This window comes from Brienomyrus brachyistius, chromosome 20 (assembly GCF_023856365.1).
Source record: "Brienomyrus brachyistius isolate T26 chromosome 20, BBRACH_0.4, whole genome shotgun sequence".
Classification (NCBI taxonomy): domain Eukaryota; kingdom Metazoa; phylum Chordata; class Actinopteri; order Osteoglossiformes; family Mormyridae; genus Brienomyrus; species Brienomyrus brachyistius.
This window is the reverse complement of record NC_064552.1, coordinates 11,320,128-11,344,931: the sequence shown is the minus strand read 5'-3', so window position 1 is coordinate 11,344,931 and position 24,804 is coordinate 11,320,128. Positions and strand designations below refer to the sequence as shown.

Genomic DNA, 24,804 nt, shown 5'->3' with positions numbered 1-24,804 from the left:
GGGGGGAGACAGCTCCAGTGCACTCCTTAGCCGGAGCAGAGACAGATGGGCATTGTCTGCCGGTCTCAGCGTTATACGCTTACCGCTTGTTTACCCGCTGTCAGCTGGGCCTGCGTTGGCATAGGTGATCAGTGCCGCCTCCCGAACCGGCTTGCCCCAAAGTGGGGACTTACACGGGGGGGGGGGGTCTTGTCTATCACCACTTCATCATACTGCTCCATCCAGTTTCATCGTCGCTGCTACGGAATATGCCTAATTTGTTAAAATGTGTTAAAATCAAGCTGCTTTTAAAGAGTAACACTCTGGTAATAAATCAGAGTTAATGCTATGTTTCAGGTATGAATGCCATTTGTTGTATTCCTTTCTCTTTACAGGATGATGCAGACAGTTTGAATCCTGTTCTCAGGGACAATCCGCAGCTTCATGAAGAGGTGAAGGCCTGGGTTAAAGATCAAAAGGTTCAGGAAATTTTTATGCAAGGTATGGGAGAGTTTTACCCTACTGTGTCTTGTCCCCCCTCCCCCTCAAATCTCCACGCAGTCCTCATCTGGCCAGCCACCCCAGGGCTCGGCGGGTCGGCTTGTTTACTTGTTTACTCGACAGAATTCCAGCCCCACAATCAGGGATAATTGTTCAACTTGGCAGCTTGCAAAAAAAGAAAAAAAAACAGAATGGAAGGAATCTGAAGCCAAAATTTTGGGTGTAGGGGGAAAACAAGATGGTACGGTTTCAGCACTGGAAGCGATCACATGCTGCCTTTGTGCTGGCCGTGACGTCCCCCGCCTCAGTCTCCCAGCCACAGTTCACCACGCTGACGCATCGCGACATCGAATCCTTGCCAGTAATGTGCAGCTTTATAGCCTTTTTCAGTTAGCAGTAGATATTAGCTTCTTTGCGACGCACACATTTGCGTTAATTTTATCCAAAGGGACGGAGTTGTGGGTCTGAGACTAAGGATCTGTGCCAACAACTGGAAGGTTGCCAGTTTAAATCCCGTGAATGCCCAGAGTGATTCTACTCCATTGGGCCCTTGAGCAAGGCCCTTAACCTGCAATTGCTTTGTCCGGGGTATGACATTAAGCTACATCCAGCCCTATAAGGAGGTCCTCCAACTTACAGGGAATAACTTGGGGGTTGGTGGCAGGATTGGCAGTCCAGCCACCGGAAAAAACGTCACACTGGTCCATTTGGACTAGTGTGGCGCTGAGGTATTGCCTGCCACATGCCTGCACCCAGGTTCTCATCCCTGAAGTTGTGTGGTGACCACAGCGCACTGTAATCAATGCTCCTTACCTTATCTTTATCCAAAGCAGTGTACATTTTTCAGGAAGCAGGGTCAGCCGGTCCGTGGAGCATTCGGGGTTAAGGGGCTCACTCAGGGGCACAATGGTGAAATCACTGTCGAACCTGGGATTTGAACCGGCAACCTTCTGATCACGGGTCATAGCCTCCTAACCCATGGAGCCACACTCCGGCCCACGTGCGTGCTCATGCACATGCAGAAAGGCTGGCATGTATGTGACCTACAGCTGAATTGTCGGTCAGGGTGCACGGCACACACACTGTGCAACTTAGTATTTAACACCCCCCCCCCCCCCCTTGTTCCCCGCAGGTCCATACTCGTTAAATGGCTATAGAGTACGAGTTTACAGGCAAGACTCTGCAACCCAGTGGTTCACGGGGATCATCACCCATCACGATCTCTTCAACCGCACTATGATTGTGATGAACGACCAGGTAGGTGTCACGGCAGGGCCGCGTCAATCTGGGAGCCTCTCCTTGATCTGCTCCCGGCCGCACGCTGCCTCTCTGCTCTGTTTGCCCCCCAGGTACTAGAACCTCAGAATGTCGACCCCTCTATGGTACAGATGACCTTTTTGGATGATGTTGTCCATTCCTTGCTGAAAGGTGAAAACATTGGCATTACATCCAGACGCAGGTCTCGCTCCAGCCAAAACAGCAACACTGCCCATGTGAGTAGGGGGGCTCTGGGGTGGAGGGGCGTGGGGGGTGGTTGTGAGTTTAATTTCTTCACAGTGCATTTTTAAAATCTCAGCCCTTTTTCAGAAATGTCGACCTTGTGACCGTTTATTCATCCATGTCGAGACGCGTACGGGTCTGTGTTTGTCTGCGTGTGTAACACCGGCCACTGAATGCCGTCCTCCTGTCTGTAGCTAGCTTTAAAGTAAAGTTCCTATGTGCTTACATTTGCTTTATTATGAGGAAAAAGCAGAACAGACTTCTGTAGTTCAAACATATCACCGGTCCCTTTATCATTAACAAGATCTTTCTGTTCCACCTTGTTCTATCCTGTCCTGTTCTGTTCTGTTCTGTTCTCCCTTTTAAACATTAATTGGGGGATATGCGAGCAGACCGCGGGAGGGAGACCCACCGGCACCACAGCAAGCACTCAGGTACCGGGCCGCGGCCTCTGCAAGCACTAGCCTTAGCGCCTCAGTAGTGCCCCGACGATAAGCGGACTTGTGATGGCGTTTCTCTTGGTTAGAGGATGAATGAGGAGCCATAGGAACTCTCCTTTTAAGCGGAGCCTTTGTGTCGTTTTGGGGAGATGGCTGTACCCGCCCTGGGGTGTAGAGTAACGGTGGGGGAGGAGCTTTGGGCTTTTCTCTCCTCGTTCCCCGTTTGGGGTTAGCGGGGCAACGGGATGGGGCGGGATTTTGGAGCCACTCACGGCTGGCATTCCCTCCCCCCCCCCAGGGTCACTACACTCGAGCACAGGCCAACAGCCCCCGGCCCGTCATGAGCTCGTCGGGGCCGGCTCCCAAGCAGGCAGCCCAGCAGCAGCTGCCCTCGTCCCAGCAGCCCCAGCAGCAACAGCAGCCGCCCTCGTCGCAACAGCAGCAGCAGCAGTTGGTGCAGACGCAGCCACAGCAGCCAGCGCAGCTGCAGCAGCAGTCCCAGCTCCCCCAGCAGTCCCCGGGCCAGCAGCGGGGCTCCCGTTCTGGCCGTAGGAAGGGTTCCGACAGCAGCGTGCCGGACGACGACAAGCTGGACGGGGGAGGCAGAGGTGTGTCTGTGCTGAGGGAAGGGCGGAGCCTAGCCAGTAACGAGGGAGGAGCTTAGAGGGACTCGCATCAACCAATCAGAAACTGAGGCCGGGATGTCTACTGGCTCTGAAGAGAAATGGACATTTTAAGTGAGCATAAATTAAGCATGAGAGTCATGAATCAGCCATCTAATGTAGCACTTACAGTGCAATTAGCATTTTTAATGCCGGGAAGGGATGACATCATATTCCTGTCAGAAGGGCAGCGTCGAGTCTCAGTGCGGTATAAGGATGTGTTTTGGTGATGAATGAAATTCCCAGGTGTGTGTGTGTGCGTGCGCGTGCGGTTTGAGAAGGTGGCCCACTTTGCTCATCCTCGCACATCTCACCGGGGTCCTCCTTTCCATCCTTACAGACTACTGCAAGAACAAGAGCAAACCAGCAGTGAATAAACGAAGGAAACCCGAGGAGGATGAGAAGAAAGGCGGCCTGAAACGACTAAAGGCAGACAACGTCTCTGACTTCTCTGAAAGCAGCGACTCCGAGAACTCTAATAAGAGAGCCGTCGACTCTTCCTCTGAGCACGGCTCAGAGAGTGAGCTGAAAAGCAAGAGCACTTCAAAGGTGGTCCAAGAGGAGCAGAAATCCCAGGGTTCCAAGGGGGCTGAGGAGCTGGCTCTCATGGATCGCCTGTCTCCCTGGGAGGAAACGCGAGGGGATGAAAAAAGCAGCAGGTCTGACGCACAGCCAGGGGCCGAGGGCGAGCGGCCAGCTCAGAGCTCCCTGGCACAGGCTCCCAAACTGCCCACCTCCCTGGGGCAGAGTGGCGGCGCCTCGGAGACCCAGGGCTGCATCGTGGAGGCGAAAAGCACTGTGAGAACACTACCCAAGGAGCATTACGGCAGCCCCGTGCCACGCACGCCCAAGTGTGTCATCGACATCACGGAGGAGGGTGGGGCCCCCCTAGGCTCACGAGAAAGTCCGGGGGCTGCGGCCAGTCCGCCGGTGCTCCAGAAATCCGAGCCGCATGTCTCCGAGTCCAGGCACCCGGCGTTGAAGCCCTCGGTCCCAGAAGGCAGGAAACCAGAGAGCGGCCAGCAGGGGGGGCGCTCCCTTGGCCACCTGGAGGTCATCCGGCCGGTGACGTCCGTCAGCGAGTCCGCTGCTGTAGCTGAGAGGGAGAAGGTGCAGCAGTATTCCTCCATCGTGCCGTGCGTTAAGAATGCCTGTGTGGCCGAGGACATCAAGAAGGCACACAAGCCCGGCCCATCCCCCGAGGTCCACAAACCCAAGTGCAACCCCTCCCCCGACGTCGCCAAGTCGAAAACGCACACTGCTGCCGAGACGTCCAAGCCCAAGCCCAACACGTCCCCCGAGGTGGCCAGGCACAAAGCACGCCACCAGGAGGGCCCTGCCCCCCCAGCCGGCCGCCCCGCTCCCAAGGTGGACCTGGATGCCCCGCGCTCCAGCTTCAAGCCCGTCCCTATGCGTGGCTGCCAGGAGGCCACCAAGAGCCCCCTCATCATCGACAAGAACGAGCACTTCACCATCTACAGGGACCCGGCGTTGGTGCGGTCCGAGGCGGAGCTCAACCACCTGGCCTTCGTGCCCCAGCACCTGCACCCGCTGCACGCGTCGTCCCACGGCACCTGCCTGGCGGCTGGCGCCCACCACCCCTCCCACCTGCTCTCCGGCGCCCCCATCGGCGCCCACCCCGCTGTGCACCACGCCCACTTGCTCCCGGGCGTACTCTCTGGGATGTCCCCGGCCTCCCTGTTGGGGGGGCACCCCCGCCTGGACTCTGGCCCCACGGCAAGCCTGAGCCACCTGGCTCTGGCCCATCACCACCCCCACCAACAGCAGCAGTTCCTGCAGCAGCAGCCGCCGCCCTCCCTGCTGGCTCAGGGCCCTTCTGGGGCGTCCTACAACCAGTTAAGCCTCTACCCCATCATCTGGCAGTACCCCAATGGCACCCACACGTACCCAGGCCTCGGCTTGCCTCCGTCCAAGTGGGTGCACCCCGAAAACACAGTCAGCTCCGAGGCCGGCTTGAGAAGGGTATGTCGTCCCCCCCCACCTGGGGAGCCACATTCTCCTGTTTAAACAGCTGAGGGGTGTTTACGTAGAGCTCTAACTACATTTTATTCACATTTCTGTCATTGAACGGCTTCCTGTTACATTTTCCCAGCAGTGGGCTGACTGTATGTGGGACTCGGTAAAGGTTGACTTGTAACTTTGAGAGTGGGAGGGTAGACATAGCTGGCCGCTGCTTTATCCGCATGCAGAAGTTCTGTGCCACATCCCATGGTGCATTGAGGCGCTCTGTACCATCACAGTCCACCTTAACCAGTCCCAGCTGTGGGAGGGCCTCTACAAATGGTGTCAGCGGTGTAGCACATGCCGCGGACTCCGTCACACTCCAGCACTGCACAGGCAGCCCTCCCCCCTCGGGGGGCGCAGTAGGTGCCATGAGCACTGAACCACTGGTGGCATGTGGCCCGGTTTGACTCTGTGGGGGCGTGTCTCCCTGGCAGAACACCCCCAGCCCCTGGCTGCACCAGCACACCCCGGTGACTTCGGCAGACGGCCTGGGGATACTAAGCCACGTCCCCGTCCGGCCCGCCAGCGCTGACCCCCACCGGCCTGTCAAGATCAATGCGCACGCCAGCCCCCCTCTGCCCAAGATCGCCAGCGACCGCCACAAGGAGTGAGTGTCTCTGGCCGCCATGCGTTGTATTTAAGGCGAAGGCTGAGGGGACCTTTGCTGATTTGTGTGCTCTGTCTGATTTACTCATTGCATTCGATGCCGTTCTGCCGATCCTCATGTTGGCCTTCTCACTCTCCGTTGGTGGGAAACTGCATGAGTGCGGTGTGATTTTCAGTGTATGCCGCATTATATGCAGGATTTTCCCATTATACGATACTGATTCCCCTCCTGCTGAGTTGGCCAGCTGTGCAGCACCGGCGCAGTGTGTTAGCAGACCTATTACCAGAGTCTGCAGGCAGACTCTTCGCTTTCCTCCTTTTGAGGCTTTTTTTTATGTTTTTTTTTCTCTCTCGCTCCAGGGAACTGGAGAAGAAAGCTTTCGTCGAGTCCATACGGCCGATCGTCACGCCGCACCTGAAGCCGGATCAGGACCGCAGCCGGACCCCGACGAGCAAAGACAGCCAGCTGCAGCGCCTGTTTGCCGAGCCACTTCCGGGACCGGGCAAAGCCCAGCGCTCCGGCTCAGACACTGGCGACCGATCCAGCAAGTACAAAGAGGAGAACCGGCGCATCCTGCAGGAGAGCATCGAGGTGGCGCCCTTCACGGCCAAAATCCGCTCCGGCGAGCCCGAGCGGGACACCTATCCCCGCGTTCCGACCCTGCCGCAGCCCCCGACCTCCAAGGGCCACACCGTGCAGCCGGAGAAGGAGGCGGAGCTTGCGGCAGCCGAGCTCTACAAGTTCAAGCACGGCACGCCGCATTCGGCGCCCCCCAGCACATACTTCACCACCCTGTCCAACAGCGTGGTCAACGAGCCACCCCGGCTGTACCCCTCAAAGGAGATGAACCCCTACTTCGAGAAGGCGGCTGGGAGGGACCTGGCTGGGAGGGACCTGGCTGGGAGGGACCTGGCTGGGAGGGACCTGGCTGGGAGGGACCTGGCTGGGAGGGACCTGGCTGGGAGGGACCTGGCTGGGAGGGACCTGGCTGGGAGGGACCTGGCTGGGAGGGACCTGACTGGGAGGGACCTGGCTGGGAGGGACCTGACTGGGAGGGACCTGACTGGGAGGGACCTGGCTGGGAGAGACCTGACTGGGAGGGACCTGGCTGGGAGAGACCTGACTGGGAGAGACCTGACTGGGAGAGACCTGACTGGGAGAGACCTGTCCACCTCTGGAGCTTTCAACAGCAAGTCTTTGTCAAAGCCTCCACCGCTGATCAAGCACCAGCCTGAGGGGGAGGGCCTGGCAGGCAAAATCACGGAGCAGCTCTCCCAACAGGTGGCATTGCACCCCCTCAGCACCCCCACCAGCGAGAGGAGGAGCCCTGCCGTCCCATCGTCGAACCCTCTGCGGTGCATGCCAGCGCTACACCGGGCTCCCGTCTTCCACCCTCCCACCCAGCAGACCGTGGAGCGCAAGGAACCCGGCTACGGCCGGCTGTCCCCGCCCACACTTACCCCCATCCAGCCCGTCAGCTCGGCGGGGAAGCTGTCGGAGCAGCAGAAGCCCCCGACGCTACTGCCTGAGATGCGCGATGTCGCTGCCGCTTGCAAGGCCGCCTCTGACGCGGCGTCGGCAGAGGCCTGGAAAGCCAGCGACCCTCAAGGTCACGAAAAGCCTGGCTGGCACCCAGAGAAGGGTGCAGTGAAGCCAGTGGCCGCCACCCGCCTCCGTCATTGTGCGCCCGGCGTCGTGCATAAAGTACGACGGCTCGCAGCTTCCGAAGGCCAAGGAGCCGATTGCCGAGCGACCATATACAGGCAAGAGCCAGGCGGACTGTGTGATCCTGGCTGAATGCAGGGAGCCTGGGAGGGTCATTTTGCCAAACACAAACCTAGAGGACTCGCAGTTCAAGAAGAACTTCTTGAGGCCGCCACAAGGGGGCTTTTCTGGCTGTGCCGCATCCGCCGCAAGCCCTGCCTGCAGTGCCAGGGCCGACACTGCGGCCTCTGGGACCACAGCGGCCAGCATCCCGGGACGAGTCGGGCTGGACGCACCATCTTCCACTTCCACTGCGACCGGAGCCAGAACAGATTTCACGTGCCCCAAAGGGCCAGAGCAGGAGGGATGGTCTGGCAGTAGCACTGTGGCCCCGCCTCCCAGCACAGGAAGCACTACACAGGCCGGCGCGGGTCAAGCCTACCCCGGAAACTTCATCCACCTGAAGAAGCACAAGGCGGCGCTGGCTGCAGCCCAGTCCAGGAGCAGCGGCGCCACTGAGGGCGAGCCCGCCAGCACCAAGCCTCTCCCATGCCCAGCTCCCATTCCACAGGACAGCAACCCGGCCGGCAGCACACCAAGCAAAGCGGGCCCCCTGATCAACGGGCAGCCCGCCCAGCTGAGCCAGCCGAACTACCACAAGTTGAAGAAAGCCTGGCTCACCCGGCATTCGGAGGAAGACCGCAACACTAACAAGGTTGAGAAGACAGGGGGCGTCACCGCGGCGGAGATGATCAAGCCCTGCACAGTCAGCCTGGTCGCCTCCACGTCTAGCGACGTGGACGTCGGCAAGGAGGGCAAAGGGCAAGATGAACGAAGCGCGCAGGAGGACCGGAGGACGCGGCGGGGTAGCAAGAGGGCATATGAGTCGGCCTCTGAGAGCGCAGACGACTCTGACGAGAGCGAGAGCAAGTCAGAGCAGAGGGCCAAGCGGCAGCCCAAGCCCACGTACAAAAAGAAGCAGAACGACCTGCAGAAGCGGAAGGGCGACAATGAGGAGGAAGAGGTGAAACCCAACGGCGTCTTCAGGAGCGCCAGGGAGAAGACCAAGCTCAAGCTGGCCAGCAGCAGTAAGTTGCTGTTCCCACTCGCTTCCGGAAGACGCCGAACATATCTCTCACGAGGCCGAGGCCCATAAAGCGGCCTTTGTATGCACGCCGCCTCTCACTCCTCACGTCCACGCCGAAGAACGCTCGGTGCTGAATGTTCTCATCGTTAAGTTGGAAAGGGAAGGTATTGCATGGAAAATGTGTTGAGTAATTCACATCTGGGCTGCAGCTGGGCCAGCCGAGTGTTTGTGTGGAGCTAGTCTTGCCAGGCCAGTGTTAAGTGTTTGCTCCTTTTAACTGGGACCCAGTGCACACTTAGCAGTTCTCAGTGTCGTCATTTGAGGGCGTGTAACAACCTCCCCCTTTAATGGAGCGCGTGTCCTAATGGCGTGGCCCTTGGCGTTTATGTGGAGATGATGGCCGGCATGGCCCCTGGTTTGCTGCAGGAGCGCGAGCGTGTCATGGCGCTCGGAGCTGTGTGCTGGCTTTGTTCGTTCTGCACTTTCTTTTCACGCAGCGGCGATACATGCGTTTGGTTGTGTGAGAGATCGCAGTGTGACTAGCCGGCTGCAGATGCCTGGCGTGCTGTGCGTGCCCCCCCCCTTCCCCCCCTTCCCTGAGGCTGCACATGACTGCCCGCCTTTGTTCTCAGATGGGATCCCCCGCTCGGTGCTCAAGGACTGGAGGAAGGTGAAGAAGCTGAAGCAGACCGGGGAGTCCTTCCTGCAGGACGACTCGTGCTCTGAGATCGGGCCCAACCTTCAGAAGTGCCGCGAGTGCCGGGTGGTCCGCAGCAAGAAGGGCGAGGAGCCCTCCCACTCGCCTGTCTTCTGCCGATTCTACTACTTCCGCCGGTGAGCGTACCATCATGTGACCTGTCAGATGATCTGAGGCGCTCTCTGCCTATACAGTGTAGTCAGTATGTTCTGCTTTCCAAATGAGTGTCTTTAATATTGTATATGAAGAGCTTCAGTAGCTCATAATGGCTGTCAGCGTTTATAACTGTGCTTACTGCCTGACATGTTTCATAGCATGTTTTTTTGGCCAGTTTTGTTAAATCTCCAGATGATTAATGGGAGGGCGAAGATGCTAAAAGATCTTTTTTTGCGCTAATCAGCATGAGATGTTAGACATTAATAGAACGTCTGTTGGGAATTTCTCTTCGCCTTCATGGCTGGCCAGCCGGGCCTTTTGACGATGGGGTTGGTAATGTTGAAATTGTTGTTGGGAGAGTGTGAGAATTCTCCAATTACCCCTCTCATTCCCTGCCCCGGCTCCACAGCCTCTCGTACAGCAAGAATGGCGTGATAAGGATAGATGGATTTTCCTCGCCGGATCAGTATGACGAGGAGGCCGTGAGCCTCTGGGCCCCGGACATGTACGAGGACAACGAGCTGGACCTGGAGACCTCCAAGTACATCCTCAGCTACATCGGGGACAAATTCTGTCAGCTGGTCATGACAGAGAACACCGCAGCCACGTGGATCAAAAAGGACGGTGAGCGCTGATGGCGGTCAGGGACTGGGGGGGGGGGAGTGGAATGTAGATTAATTGGGTAGGAAAGATTTTTAAAATAGAATCGTCCTTGACACCAGCATGGACAGCGTTTTCCTGTCTGTGAAGACTGAGGTTTCTGAAAACCTTCTTGTATGTAGGCGATAGAATGTACTGGACCTTGTGTGGAGAAATGTGCGCACTTTCGTAAAAACAGGCGGAGCGCAGCACCGCTATTTTCCCAGCGCCATCTGTCAGGGCGAAGCACGGCCACAGCTGGGAGCCCGCTGCCCGTGAACGTTCGTTTCATCCGCCCTGTTTGCTTTGCCTCGCAGCCAAGATCGCCTGGAAGAGAGCGGTGAGAGGCGTGCGGGAGATGTGCGACGCCTGCGAAGCCACGCTGTTTAACATCCACTGGGTCTGCCAGAAATGCGGATTTGTGGTCTGCCTGGATTGCTACAGGGCGAGGGAGAGGAAAAGCTCCAAAGGTCAGCCACCATGCGCACTCTTACTGGAAAGCCGGGGGGAGCACGCGGGAGGGGGGCACAGGATCTGAACACATCCGAACCTCGCTCTCCATTGCGTTTTTAAATCGCCGCACAGGTGTGTAACACAGGGGGGGGTCGTCTGCCGCTCTACGCGGCGGGTGGCGTGTGTGGGGGTGGGTGCAGATGAGGCTGCCACACTTGGCTTCTCTCTCTCTATCAGGGAAGGTGTGTATTGAGCGCCCCCTGGCAGAAGTACCCATCTACACACACTTTCTCCTCCTGGATTGCGGTGACACAGCTGGCATCCTGGGGTGTTGGCAGAACCTGCCCCCTACCCTCCCGATAAACACACAAATTAAAGAGGCGGTTTTAAATACGGGCTGTCGTCAGTGTGCCGTCGCGGTCCTGGAGGGTTAACACACCTTCCGTCGCCCCACAGACAAAGAGCTGTACGCCTGGCTGAAGTGTGTCAAGGGCCAGCCGCACGACCACAAGCACCTGATGCCAACGCAGATCATCCCGGGAACAGGTAGGGAGCGTCAAAGCCACCTTTCAGGGAGGCGGATTGGGAATAAAGTTACCTTTCATTTAGCCGCCCCCCTGGTGTTCAGGCTCATAAAGAGACACAAACGTCGACCCAAAACCCAGGCCAGTGTCTGGCCTGAGTCAGGCTGCTTTAGGGACTTCTGTAAAGGTTCTAGTCTCATGGCTGATGCCATTTTTGATGTGATTTTGTCGTTTTATTTATTAATGCCCCCCATGCCTTTCTCCTAGTGCTGACCGACCTGGTGAATGCCATGCACACCCTTCGAGAGAAGTACAGCATCAAGGCGCACTGTGCCTGCGTGGCCAAGCAGAGCTCGCTACTGGCCAAGCTGCCGTCCACCAACGGCGTCTCGCAGGTGCTGTTCCCCCTCACCCTCATTTAATACGGCTGCCGGCAGGCTAGCGTCACCCGGACAGGTGGAGCAGAAGTTTCACGCACGCTTCTGTTTTTTGTCGTCCGACCCAGGTGCTGCAGAACGTGCTGAACCATAGCAACAAGATCTCTCTGTGCAAGCCCGACGTCCAGCAGCAGGGTGCCCCCCAGAGGGTGGAGGCCAACGGCGGCGGAGGTAGCCCTGGCAGCGAGTGCGGTGCGGACAGCAAGCTGAGCCCACCCGAGTCGCAATCCCCCCTGCACTTCCTGGCCGACCTGGCTGAGCAGAAGTCCCGCGAGGAGAAGAAGGGTGGGTGGGTGGTGGGGAGTGTGACAGAATAAAAGGATGTGGCCAGGTGGAGGGGGGCTGGGGAGTTTGGCTGACAGCAGACCGGGCCGATTCTCATGCACAAAAGTTGGCTGTTAAATTCCTGTTACCTCCGGCAAAATGACTTGGCTCTTCCCCCTCAGAAAACAAAGAGTCGCCCCTGGGGAAGGCGGTCAAGGAGGAGAAGGAGCATTGCGAAGGCCTGGTGACCAACAGCACGGAGCAGGGCTCCACGCTGCGGGACCTGCTCACCACCACTGCCGGCAAGCTGCGGCTGGGCTCCACGGACGCCGGCATCGCCTTCGCCCCCGTCTACTCCACCGCGTCACAGGTGGGGCCCGCTGCGCACCCCTGGGTGGGAGGGCTAGGCCTGAACCTGGCACCCCTCACACCGGGCCCTTTCCGTCCGCAGACCGGCAAGAGTGGCCGCAGTATGCCCAACATCCTGGACGACATCATCGCCTCGGTGGTGGAAAACAAGATCCCGGCCAGCAGGACCGCCAAAGCGGGCCCCAAGCGCGAGGCGGGCGAGGAGGCGCGGCCAGAGCGGAGGAAGGCCGCCGCCGCCGATGAGGCCTCCAGGCTGCACGCCGACATCCCGCACTGCTGGTTGTACGAGCACCGGCTGCTCTGGCTCAAGGACCACCGCAACCCCAACAACTGGAAGCTCTTCAGGGAGTGCTGGAGACAGGGCCAGGTGGGGGCCGCCGGTGGGGAGTTGCTGAGGGGAATAGCGGGGGGCTGCGGGAAGCGCGTGTGCACGGGCGTGCTCGTTTAGAGCTGGTGCTGGGGCGTCACAGACCATGTTTGTACGCTACTGTCATCTCTGTTTGCATTTTCTCCTGTTTTGTGTTGGTCCTTCTGCAGTGACTCACGATGACTTTTATGGAGTTATTTTTGGGGCCCTGTGAGATTGTAGCATCATTGGAAAGCTTTGCTTTAAGACGAGGCTCCAGGCTGTAATTGCATTTTCGTCTAGTGCGGTAATGTTTAATATTCAGTTGTATGTTAAAGCAGTTTCTATAATGCGAAGGACAAGTCAGTGGCTCTGCATTAACCTTGAGCTTCTGTTTCCTTGAACAGATTGAGTGCAACACTATGAAGTACGTTTTTCTTTTAGTGATGGGCAGTAGCCCGTTTTCTTAAGAAACCATATTTTTACTAAGGTTTGGCTAAAGAAAGTCTAAATAGTATCATTGAGACACTGAACATTGTGGGTAGACCACTGACAAAAACATCTGGCAGACATTAATTCAAGGACAGCTTCACCTCTCCCCTCAAACTGTTCTCCGTTTATAATCACGTTTCCTCATTTATTAGTGACTCTTTGGAGCAGCCACCCCCCTCCCCGTTTTTATTTCCCGAATTCCTCTCGTCTTCGGTCCACGCCAAACGAAGGTACTGAAGGGAAAATCCTTTTTTTAATTGTGTTTCCAGCCCGTGCTGGTGTCGGGGGTCCATAAGAAACTGAACAGCGGTCTATGGAAGGCAGATTCCTTTAACCAGGAATTCGCTGACCACCAAGGAGACCTTTTAAACTGCAAGGATGGTGTGGTTTCCAACTCCGGCATCAAGGAATTCTGGGATGGCTTCGAGGACCTGACGAGTGAGTGGCTGGCCTCGCCCCGACCCCGTAAACCAAAGGCTCTTTGTTCATTAGCCACTCATCCACTCATCCCGCCGACGATCCGGTTATTTCCATAGAGCGGCCGAAGTCCAAGGACGGGGATGCCATGGTGTACCGGCTGAAGGACTGGCCGTCGGGCGAGGAGTTCATGGCCCTCATGCCTTCCAGGTGCGGTCCTCGTCTTTCTGCGTTCGGTTCATTCCCTTTGTGAGGCCCGTGATAATTACCTTAACGTCCCTCTCCTGCACACTGCAGGTACGACGACCTAATGAAGAACCTTCCCCTTCCGGAATACTCTGACCCTGAGGGGAACCTCAACCTGGCCTCCCATCTGCCGACGTTTTTTGTACGGCCTGACCTGGGCCCGCGGCTCTGCTGTGCATATGGTACCCGAGCCGGCGTCCCGCCTCCCACACACGGATGTGTAATCAGGCTGTTCGATATGCGTGTACACGGATACATCTGTGTGTGTTTGCTCCACGATGACTCCAGTACTTCACAGTCTGTCGAAAGAACTTGCACCCGGCACATGCCAGTACACATCACAACAGATCATTTTCATCTTGAACCTGCTACTTTGAGACTAACTCAAGAGGTTATAATTATCCGTCTAGAATAAGTTATCAATACCTTTGAGCAAATGCCAGGTACTTAATTCCATATAAGTGTTTTGTTGTCCTATGAGCGTCGGGTCGCCATGACGACACCCCCCGCCCCTGCCTCGTCTCATCTGCCACCTCTCCTCACGCACAGGGGTGGCCGCATCCCAAGAGCAGGACTTCGGCACGGCCAACGTCCACCTGGAGGTCTCCGATATCGTCAGCGTCCTCGTTTACGTTGGTGTGGCCAAAGGAAACGGAGTCCTCTCAAAAACAGGTACATGGGTCCCCAATCCCCCCCCCCCCCCCCCCCCCCGCTGCTAGGCAGGGTGGGAGACTGAGAGTTTAGTGAAGTAGGTCAGCCTGTTTTCCTTCTGGAGAGAGTGACACAGCCCAGACTTGCCTCCCTTTTCGGCTGTGGGAACTTAATGGCCAGGGCTGTGCACTAGTTTTTTCTTTTTTTTTTTTTTATTTGGTGGGGGAGCGTAGAGCAGGAAAAATAGTGTGCTGCGACATTAAAGCCTCCTTTTAACAATGGAATGTCGATGAGCGCCCGAGGAGAGACATCTGGAAGGAATTACAGGAGTCCCCTGGCCCCCGCACACTCGGACTCCACGTAATTGTTGCGAATAAATCCAAGCGAGACAGGAACGGCTGTGTCTGCGCCGCCGCCCGGCTGGAGAAGGCCTCGGACGCTGAAGCGAGGCCGGCCTGAGACCATGTGTCCATGGTCCATGTTGGTGTGCTGAAATCTCCGGTTACAATAAAAAAATAACAGGCTTAGCTCAGCGCTAAAAATGGCGTCCTACTGAGCTGCCTCTCGGCAGATGAGCTTGAGCCCGCGTCAGTGTAGGACTGCAGCTCGCAAGGTCGTGACCCCTGGTGTTTAGACTTGGCGTCTTGCCTGGGCATAGTCCTGCCTCTCCCCCTCCCCTCCCCCCTGTGCCCTGCCTGCCTGCCGGCTATTTATAGCACAGCGGCTTTTGCGATGGCACAGCCTAGAGCGTGCGGCTCGGGGGGAGCGGCTCGCCTTTGCGGTTGGAGGCTCTGAGCCACAGCTGTCTGCCGGGTGGGGGGGGGGGTGGGCGGTCAGTGCACCTTCTTCTTCACCGTGTCCTGTGTGTGTAGGTGTGTTGAAGAGACTGGAGGAAGAGGATCTGGATGACAATTTGAAGAAGAGATTGAAAGACTCCAGTGAGACACCGGGAGCCTTGTGGCACATCTACGCCAGCAAGGATGTGGACAGAATTAAAGAGTTCCTGTACAAGGTTAGCGCTGCAGATTGGCCCCGCGAATCTCCGGAGCGCTTTGCTTTACTTTTCCATGGATGACGTTATAAAATGCTTCACTCCCTCCAGACAGGCCTTTTATTGAGGGATACCTAATTACTTTCCTACTCATGAACTTTTGTCCTTTTTATAGGCACAAGTACATTCCTCTCTCCTTAGCACTGGCTGCACATTTTACCTCCATATGCTGAGAGCAGATATGTCCGCTGTGGGTACAGGCGTGATTAAGCACTGGGCCCCCCTTCCCAGCACGTGCAATTTCTTTTACTGGTGCTGTTTCAACGTCCTGGTGCTCTGTCTGCCACGGCAGGTCGCCAAGGAGCAGGGCGTGGAGGTGTCCACCGAGCACGACCCCATCCGCGAGCCCGGCTGGTATCTGACCCGGAAGCTGCGGCAGCGGCTGCAGGAGGAGTGCGGGGTACAGGGCTGGACAGTGGTCCAGTTCCTGGGGGACTCCATCCTCATCCCCGCGGGGGCGCTGCACCAGGTCCGTCCGCACGCTCCACCCCTTCCCGTCTCTGCTGTGATCTGTGATGTTTCCGCGCGTCTTTCCCGGCTGTATTATCCCACGTCCTCCACCAGTATCTCGTGGACGTAGCTTCACTGATGACTCACTGCCATAAACTGTACTGGCAAAGCAGCAGCATTTCAGAGTGCGTTCTCATTTTGGTGGCGGGGGAGGGGGGGGTGGTTTACTCTGTTGCAGTGAGAACAACATGCTCTCCTCCCTCCCTGCCCCCCCCCCCCCCCTCCCTGTCTCTCTCCCACGCTCCTCAGGTGCAGAACCTTCACAGTTGTGTCCAGGTGATTAATGACTTTGTATCCCCGGAACATGTGGTGCACTCATTTCATTTAACACAGGAACTGAGATCCTCCAAAGAAGAAATGAACTATGAAGATAAGCTACAGGTAAGGATGCGATGCAGCTCTCCCTTTCCGGGACGGCGTCCGCTGGTTGCTGCGGCCCCTCCTCCCTGTGTGATTACATCATCTCTGCTGTGAATGACACACTTTGCTGTCCGTTTTAGCCACACATTGTTTTCCCAGTTTCAGCATTTACTTCACATTTTTTGGTGAAATTTCAGTTTGGCCATTGCTTATTTTTCTTAGCCCTTGGTTAAGTTCAGGTTAGGTTTTTATGGTAAGCTGAAGAGATGGAGTATGAAATCTGCTGTGGGGTCCCTGCTGATCCACGCACGCTTCTCACACGAGTCACGTGCCGTTTCCCGTCTCCTGACGACGTTCCCTGCGTGAGTCAGGCGCGAGTGCTCGTTCGTTACGGCCCTCAGACCTGCTTTTATTTCTTCATCGTTTGCAGGTCAAGAACATCTTTTATCACTGTGTGAAAGATGCCGTGGGAACATTGAAGCGGTGCTGTGCAGAGGAGCTGGACGAAACGGAGGAGAACTCGTGACGGTCACCTGGTTACCGCCGGGAGAGACGTCTGTCACACAGCCGCCTTGTCAGGTGGAATATGCACACTAACCTTTGCGTCATGAACCTCCAGTGCCAAGCCGACTTTAAAAGAAAAAAAAAAACACACACACACACACAAAGGTATTTATTTGTTACTGACCCCACAACAGTATAACCCAGAGCATCAGGTAACTGTGATTCAATGCAAGTCAAAAGATAATCTGCAAGTGATGGCCTTGCTGTTCCCTCTTGTGTTTTTTTTTTTTCCTCTTTCTTACTGTATATTGTTTCAGTGAAAATGACTAAAATGATGTATTTATTTTTTAAGAGTTCTATGCTATGTTATAGATCAAATGTAAATGTGACTTGTACAGTTTGCTAAACCGATTCTGATACCGTTCACTACATTGAGACAGTTACTGTGAGAGGATAGACACCAGCTGTTGCCTGTACTTGCTGAATTGCAGTCCTCATGCCATATCTTTTGACAATTAACTGCCAAACTATTGTAAACATTGTAAAGGTATATGTATAAAAAACAAAAGAAAAACACAAAAAATGCTACATGAATAACACACTTTCTGCATTTTATTAAAGTATTCGTTGTAAAATTGAGACATTTACAAAGTTGTAATTTATTGAAGAAAATTGTCTCGTTTTGTTAAAATTTACTATGGTGAACTTTTGAAGTTAAATGGAAAAAAACTTAGTATGCTGTGTAAATATATACATATATACATTCGATGATGTATTTTTTTAAAACATGGCTTGCTTCAATTTCAAATTTTAAAAGTGCAAGTGTTACATGCTTTGTACATTGAAGTTCAAAGGGCTTTTACATTGTCCATTAAAATGGATTTATCAGAGTCTGCCTGTGTTGGCTCTGCTTGTGGGTTGATGGTATACAACTGCACGATTGGGGTATTGGGGTGCTGGGATTGTGGGGGTGCTGCCATTGTTCTGGGGCATGTACTGTGTAAACTTAGGCTTGTAGATCTGCTGCTCAGCCTGTGAGCTGCCTGGCCCCCTTTGTGGCACTGTCATGGACTTCAGATGCAGTTTGGGATGAGAATTAAAATATGCCTTTGAGACCTGTGGTGGGTGGGTTCATTGTGCTGCCAATCAGCACCCCCCCCCCCCCCCCCCCCTTAACCTATGACCCATCTCCCATTGGTTTTTGTATTGGTGATTGACGGCTTGTGGGAACTCCCCAATGCCAAAATGTGCTATTGATGACTTTTGTGTCAATGGGGCCAAGAAGGTGTTTGTGACACGACTTCATGTTAGCTGTCCTGTGCCCTCAAACGGGCATAAAGAGTTTGTCTTCTGGACACGATATATGGGGCTGGAAACTTCTTAATTCCTGCCAGTGTATTCAGTACCTTTACCTCCCTCTTTGATCTTTATTCACACGCACGCACACTCTTTTGGGCTGTGGAAACCAATGTGTGGGGAACGTGCAATCTCTACCCATGCAGACTTGAACCCTGGTCCCACAGTTGGGAAGTAACAGTGCCGCCCCTCCCTCATTATCCTTTAAGCTTATCCGGCGTAACAGAAAGCTGGCGCGACACCCGTCCGCGGTCACGAATAGTGACAGGTACCTTTCAGAGTGCGCGCTGTTTCACATCATGTTCCGTCCGCTGGCTTCAGTAATCATTTGTGCTTTTGCAGCTGCACTTTATTCCCGGCCGCAGTGACTCCACACCCCTGATGAGTCGATTCCGTAATTACAACCCGTGAACATCTGAGATGGGAAGAGAAAGGGGGGAGCGGGAGAGGAGCCTTTCACGGATGCACTGGCACCGCCTGAGCCTGTTTAACAGTCTGCTCGTGCAGCGCGCGAGCGTCCCCGTGCCGCTACCTTCCCGACAGCTTCTCCCATTAATATTCTGCGCGCATCAAAGGGCCGCGCTGCCGTCAGACACGTGACCGCGCTCGCAGACGTGCCGCCGCGTGCCTGGGGTCTGCCGGGAGACCCCGCTGGCTGTCCTGAGCCTTAATGAGTCTAACCCCCACCCAGGCTATATCATCAGCACCAGGCTGCGGATCCACTCTCATTACGGTGGACAGTTTACAGTCCATCTTTGGATGCATTTACATTTCCAAATGAAATTCCCTAAATTGAAGTTGAAATACCCTTTGCCAAATCTGTGTGCAGAATAGCCCGTACCCGTTCCACAATCAAAGCGAAATAGCAATCTGAAATTTTAAATGTGTATTTTGACTGTCCTATTTATAATCTGGTTTCTGCCAAAACGGCAAATAGTACATCGGTTTTCGCTAAATGCTTCAAACGTAAACACAGATTGTCAACTTGTTTTACTGCCATCTAGCGGCAGAATTTTTTCATACAATGGACTCCGAGCAATCAGTGGCGTTTCGAAATACACGTTTAACTAATCGATCTCAACAGCTAAAACTTTTATCCATTATACCTACTCTAAGGATGAAGTATTCATTTCGGTCTCTGCCTGATGACTCACTTTTGCCCGAAAAAAAGGGATTCTATGTTTTTACCAATATATTTGATCTTAGCAGTGAGCAATTCTTGCACCGCCTATGCAGTCACTTTTTGGACTGGGAGCAGATTCGCCTTTTGGTCCATCTGCAGTTCAATCAGTAAATGACAACCCTGCAATAAAAAAAACTGGTCTACAGAACTTGTGTGGTTTCTGTTCACCCTAGAAACAAAACTGCAGACATGATACACATTTCTACAAAAAAGGACCTTAAAAACAAACAGCCACTGCAACAAAACTAAATAAAGTCTTGTTTAATATCTTAAAGATTGTACATTTAGAACTAGAATTGTCATTCATGCATCACCAAAAACAAAGTTACATTTTCATTGTTATGAGAATCAATATCACATCCGTTTTAGATTTACATCAAGCAAAAATACAAAAAAAAAAAGGTTGATGCACCCTGATTACTGTTTGTAAACCGATAATTTATACATAAAAACACTGGATTTGGTTCCCTCTTGCTGAGCAAAAAAAACTTATGAGTTGCTTCTCGTAGTTTTGTTATTCCTGGCGCGTCTGGCACAAGTCGATTACTTCAGGTTAATGTGAAAGACAGGCTGCACACCCTGATGTATATATTTATTTATGAATATATATATACTATATTTATGTTTCTGCATTCTGCATATTCAGACAATTACCTGAAAATGTGTGTGTTCTACACAATCACTGTGTCCATCCATTGACTGATTACAGTAGAAAAAGAAAATGAGACAAAAAAACTAGGAGATGAGGTACCTCACATCTGACAAACAAAACGGAGACCTTCACTGGCTACTCCTTTCCAAGCTTTGATACCAGGGGCTCATAAAGCCTTTGTGCTAAAATCATTTTCGTCGCACGCGGCCGCTGGAAAAATCACACGTCCGCCACGCCGTGATTCTGGGCAGCAGGACGTTTCCGATAGGGCGGGCGAGAGCGCCAACCCGCCGAAATGAACATGCTGCATATCGATTAATGCAAAAAAGCCGCCGGATGGGCAGCTTGCACCCAGCCCCGGCCTGCCCACGGTCTTCTGAGTAAGATTCATCTCCCATCACGTTCCACAGACCGACTGTGAAGCTTGTACGACAGAAAAGGGAGGTATTTTAAACATGTTCACGTTTCACTCGACTGACGCACCTCCAGGACTAACCCTAACCCTTCATGGCTGCATATTTAGAAGGAACGGCTGAGGGGGGTAGCTGAGCAGACAGGACGACACAAATGCCAACAGCTCCTTGATGAAGATCACAGTGTTCATCGTCTTCAACAGAGAGGCTCAGCCGCGGCCCCTTTGCTCAAGTTCTGTCCCAAGTCGCACCGCAACGCTCCCCAAAGTGCGCTGGCACCGTCCCTTTAAACGGCTCCACTAAGATCTCTCCTTTTCCATGGAAACGACACGAAAACAAAGCCAGAGCCACCTTTGTCCATCAAAGCTGAGACAGCAACGTTGTTTAAAGACGATGTCAGTCCTTTTTCTTTTTTATTTAAAATCACTTTTATGTTTTAGGGCCTTAGAGTACCACAGTTCTGAAAGTATCGGAAGGCACAAATCCTGCAAGAGATTATTGTGAATTAGCTGCAGTATCTAAGGAGTCACTGGAGGGGAGGGGGGAAGAAGGGGAAAAAAAACCAGCAAAGAAATGACTGCTGAAAATTTGTGAGTAGTGCCCCCTTGTGGTCACGGCGAGAAGGTGGCGCCTTCTCACCACCAGTCAAACTTACTGTCCAGTGGCCGGCACCATTTTGTCCCTTCCGTGTGCCTGCTATTACAGCTTCTCCCTATCCAGGAGCTCCTCCAGCTCGTGCTGGATGTCCTCGGGCAGCTCCATGACCGGAGTCGGCATCTCCAGGGGTGGCAGGTGAGGGATGGGGATGTCCTTGCTCTTGCGCTCTTGCCCCGCCTGGGGTAGGATCCACACGTCGGACCCCTCCACCAGGTGGGCTTCCGCATATGGCGCGCTCCTCAGCCGGGCGTTCTCCGCCTGCAGCCGCTGGTTCTCGTTGGTGAGCCTCTGCTTCTCGTGACTCAGCCTCTCATTCTTGGCCAGCAGGTCGTCCACCAGCCGACGAAGCTCCGCGATGGCGGTCTCCTGCTCCTCTAGACGGGTCTTGTCGTCTTTCAGGGCCTTGCTGCCGGCGCAGGGCTCCTGCGGTGGGCCCTTGTTCTTCAGGAGGTACAGCCAGGTGTCGTACTCCCGATCCAGGCCTCCCGTACCCGGAGGCGGCTGCAGCTGGCCAGACGGCACCTGCTCGCCACTCAGGAGGACCCGAGGCTTCCATTCCCGCCGAGCCCGTTTCCACTTTTCCTCAATCAGCCGCTGCTGCTTCAGGTGACTCTCCCTTTGGAGCTCCAGGGACAGCTGAGCCTAACACACACACACACACTTAAAACTATGACTGAACGAGTTGTGAGTATTTGTATGTTAAAGCTAGCAATTCACACAATACAGTATGAATAAAAGGTGAAGGACCCTGGGATGTGTACATTTAACCAGTATAAAGACGTTTCAAAGCCAAATATGACCAAAGGGGGGCAGCCCAGATTCCTGTATGTGCACGGGGGAGGGGGGTCGCTGTACATGCTGACACGTCGATCCTCTGGGTTCCTTTCCTGTGAAGGCTGCCAAAGCTGGTAATCCTAAGTTATGTCCTTAGTGTGGGAGATTTGTGAAAGATCAGCTCCATACCAAAAAGGCAATGGCTGTCCTGATCCTTCACCAGATGGATACGTTAGAAAAGTCAAATCATAACTACGATATTATACTGACCCAGGAGCACATAAATCAAATCTGATGTCTAGCAGGTGTCACAGAGAGCTAACATGCAGATTACCTGCTCACACTTGGTCAGCTTCATGGCTTCCTCCAGAAGGTCTACGAAGAAAAATATACACGTTTTAGCATTTCATCTTTTTCTCGACAGTTTTGATACTATTTTCCAAAACCATCAAGGTACACAAAACAGATTAAAATGTTGCGAGGAATAACAAAAACCTCCCCAGAAATAGCAAGTAACGGACCTGCAGCTTTCCTGTGACATGAAATGGCTTCTTCATATTTGCCTGCCACCAACAGGCGGTCCGCTCTCCTGCTCTGCTGATGGGCCTGTGGAAACATGCGATAAACCACGACGAACTGAAAACACAGAAGTCCTACGTCCCCAACCAGGACCATTGACACATCCATTTACATACCAGTAAGGATCCAGTTACACACCAATCACTGGATGGACACTTTAACTAGGAACACCAAGTATTGACAAAGGGGTATTGAAAGAAGAACTGACCGCAGTGTTTTCAAATGTGTCCTTTAAAAGGGCAGAGAGCTGACCTGTTGTTTACCATCAGCCACAAAGATATAGCCAGTTATAGCTTAACAAAGTTGGCAAACTTCCCACAAGCCCGGCATAGCAAAGTCCACACCAGTTAATGGACCACAAGCTGCACACGAGCCATTGCTCATTTATTGAACCAAGTTACATGGCTAATTTTTCCTGGGGCTAAACAAGAGACAAAGCAGACACGTGTCTCTACCGCCACAGCCACAACAGCCGTAATAACAACAGTTACAAATCAGCGGAAATAAAACAAAACCCAATATTACCAGACACTTTAAAGACAACTTTAAAGATTGCAGCCAGCTAGTTGACAGTTTATACACAAACTGGGGCATGGGTCTAACTACATTTACTATTCACAACCCGAGAGCTACATTAAACGGATTTACTAACATTATAAACTTAGTATTTTATAACGCAAACATATGGTTAACAACACATACATGCGTTATGAAGATTAAAAATAACCGTCTACAGCCTCGCTAAGCTAACCTGACCCACCATAGTGGATCGTTGAGATTGACGCCCGAATAGCGCACAATGATAGTACCACCGACTGGGGGGGGAGCTCGATTTTCTCATTGTCTTTCTCATTTGCAGACGGGGAGGCACGGCGTGAAAGCAGCGCGCTGCCCGCTTAGCTACACCGCGGGTAAACGGACAGCAAGACACGCTAACTGGCTAACAGGCTAACAGGCAGTAAACAGAAACTTACCAGATTAAGAGGACTCTCCAGCACCTCCATCGGGATAATCTTCACGCATATATGCTACATGAGAAATCGAACTGTTCCGAGCCAACGCTCATCGGTACCCGCTCTGGATTCCGGGACCAGATGTCCTGGTTCTGCCGGCTGCCGCTTTGTGGTGCTGGTAAGAAAAAAAGCCCAAGTTCCCCCAAGCTGTACACAGCTAACGAACGCAATCGTGACGTCGCCACGTCTCCTCGTTACGAAATCTCGTTTAGCATCAGGATTTCTCGCGATATCTCACCGCTGCCGAGTCCGCGTCATCTACTGGAAACAGCATGTAGTGCAAGTAGCCGCCGCAGTCGCTGTGTATCCATCCATCCATCCATCCATTTTCCAAACCGCTTATCCTATTGGGTCGCGGGGGGTCCGGAGCCTATCCCGGAATCAATGGGCACGAGGCAGGGAACAACCCAGGATGGGGGGCCAGCCCATCGCAGGGCACACTCACACACCATTCACTCACACATGCACACCTACGGGCAATTCAGCAACTCCAATTAGCCTCAGCATGTTTTTGGACTGTGGGGGAAAACCGGAGTACCCGGAGGAAACCCCACGACGACATGGGGAGAACATGCAAACTCCGCACACATGTGACCCAGGCGGAGACTCGAACCCGGGTCCCAGAGGTGTGAGGCGACAGTGCTAACCACTGCACCACCATGCCGCCCCCGCTGTGTATCCATATATTATATTATTTTTTCATATGCATAATATAACGATACATTTAACAATAACCGAAACCTTATATTTACATCAGTGTTTTTTCACAATTTCGTGCTCCATGTTATAGAACCGACCATCGCTCATCCCAACATGTCAGTTTTTAGACATGACACGAGAGGGAGCTCGTGACACATCAATGGCTCCTTTCCCTTTTATGCAGGAGGTCTGATGTGACAACAAACTAAGAAAGTTATTGTTTGAAAATATTATATTACAAAACTCTATTTGTTGCACAATAGCGGGGTAGTGACGACCAGAATTTAACGATCAGACGTATTTAATAAATAATGTCTGATATTCAATAAATTAACCAATATGAAGTTTCTTCTTCATGCCACCAGGTGGCGATTTCCACCTTCCAATCACATTATATCTATGAGAGCCGTGCACTCGGCTTTTTATGTTAAGCGAACATTCAATTTTGTTTCGTCTTACCTCATATTGTACCTAACTATTATCATACGTTGAAAAATAATAGTCAAAATTACTACTGTTCAATGTTTCCTCAAAACTCATACTGCAAGCACTAAAAAAGAATGTAAATTACAATTTTGGTTTCTAAAACCTAATTTGATAGATCTTATAGATTTAAATACATCGATAAATTTTAATTATTTAAAGTAGGTGTTTTGTGTTGTCTCTTTCCTTTAATGTCTAGTGCAAGTGAACTGGTGAAGTTGTACGTGCAATATTTATATCCAACTCTCAACTACTGTTCTACTTAGAGTCACGGGGTGACCCAGACCGTATTCGAGGCAGCACAGGGGCGAGGCTGAAATCCACCTTGGACAGGATGCGGGTCTGTCACAGGGCACATGCAGATTATGGGCAAT

General features: G+C 53.3%; 2 protein-coding genes across 3 annotated transcripts in view; one reads left to right on the top strand and one right to left on the bottom strand.

Moving 5' to 3' along the window:
- The window catches only part of jmjd1cb (jumonji domain containing 1Cb), a 74,000-nt gene extending 56,489 nt beyond the window's left edge, over positions 1-17,511 (top strand). Inside the window, 26 exon segments of the mRNA XM_048988120.1 lie at positions 375-480; positions 1,613-1,737; positions 1,830-1,973; positions 2,373-2,414; positions 2,719-3,028; positions 3,423-5,065; positions 5,542-5,714; positions 6,074-6,758; positions 6,879-7,382; positions 7,384-8,506; positions 9,138-9,339; positions 9,768-9,982; positions 10,315-10,467; positions 10,907-10,996; positions 11,242-11,369; positions 11,480-11,696; positions 11,858-12,045; positions 12,127-12,411; positions 13,152-13,320; positions 13,419-13,509; positions 13,597-13,727; positions 14,095-14,217; positions 15,069-15,208; positions 15,540-15,716; positions 16,007-16,138; positions 16,548-17,511. Of these exon segments, the coding sequence (XP_048844077.1) occupies positions 375-480; positions 1,613-1,737; positions 1,830-1,973; positions 2,373-2,414; positions 2,719-3,028; positions 3,423-5,065; positions 5,542-5,714; positions 6,074-6,758; positions 6,879-7,382; positions 7,384-8,506; positions 9,138-9,339; positions 9,768-9,982; positions 10,315-10,467; positions 10,907-10,996; positions 11,242-11,369; positions 11,480-11,696; positions 11,858-12,045; positions 12,127-12,411; positions 13,152-13,320; positions 13,419-13,509; positions 13,597-13,727; positions 14,095-14,217; positions 15,069-15,208; positions 15,540-15,716; positions 16,007-16,138; positions 16,548-16,643 (7,392 nt within the window). The 3' untranslated portion in view covers positions 16,644-17,511.
- A 1,895-nt stretch (positions 17,512-19,406) lies between these two features.
- nrbf2b (nuclear receptor binding factor 2b) lies at positions 19,407-23,458 on the bottom strand. Of its 2 annotated transcripts, XM_048988123.1 has the most exons (5): positions 23,210-23,458; positions 22,178-22,262; positions 21,991-22,031; positions 20,881-21,524; positions 19,407-20,710 (listed from the first exon to the last, which is right to left on the bottom strand). In XM_048988123.1, the coding sequence occupies exons 1-4, from the start codon at positions 23,237-23,239 to the stop codon at positions 20,925-20,927; spliced, it is 756 nt and encodes a 251-aa protein (XP_048844080.1). In that variant the 5' UTR covers positions 23,240-23,458; the 3' UTR covers positions 19,407-20,710; positions 20,881-20,924. The 2 variants fall into 2 exon arrangements, with proteins under 2 accessions (XP_048844080.1, XP_048844079.1); XM_048988122.1 differs by having other exon boundaries at positions 19,407-21,524.
- Between the last annotated feature and the right edge of the window lie 1,346 nt (positions 23,459-24,804).

Coding starts and splice junctions, on each gene's coding strand:
- nrbf2b (XM_048988122.1), bottom strand. CDS start 23,239: ATGGAGGTGCTGGAGAGTCCTCTTAATCTG. Junction 22,032..22,177: donor ATGTCACAGGAAAGCTGCAG/GTCCGTTACTTG, acceptor TTTTCTTCGTAG/ACCTTCTGGAGGAAGCCATG. Junction 21,525..21,990: donor AGCTGACCAAGTGTGAGCAG/GTAATCTGCATG, acceptor TGTGTGTGTTAG/GCTCAGCTGTCCCTGGAGCT.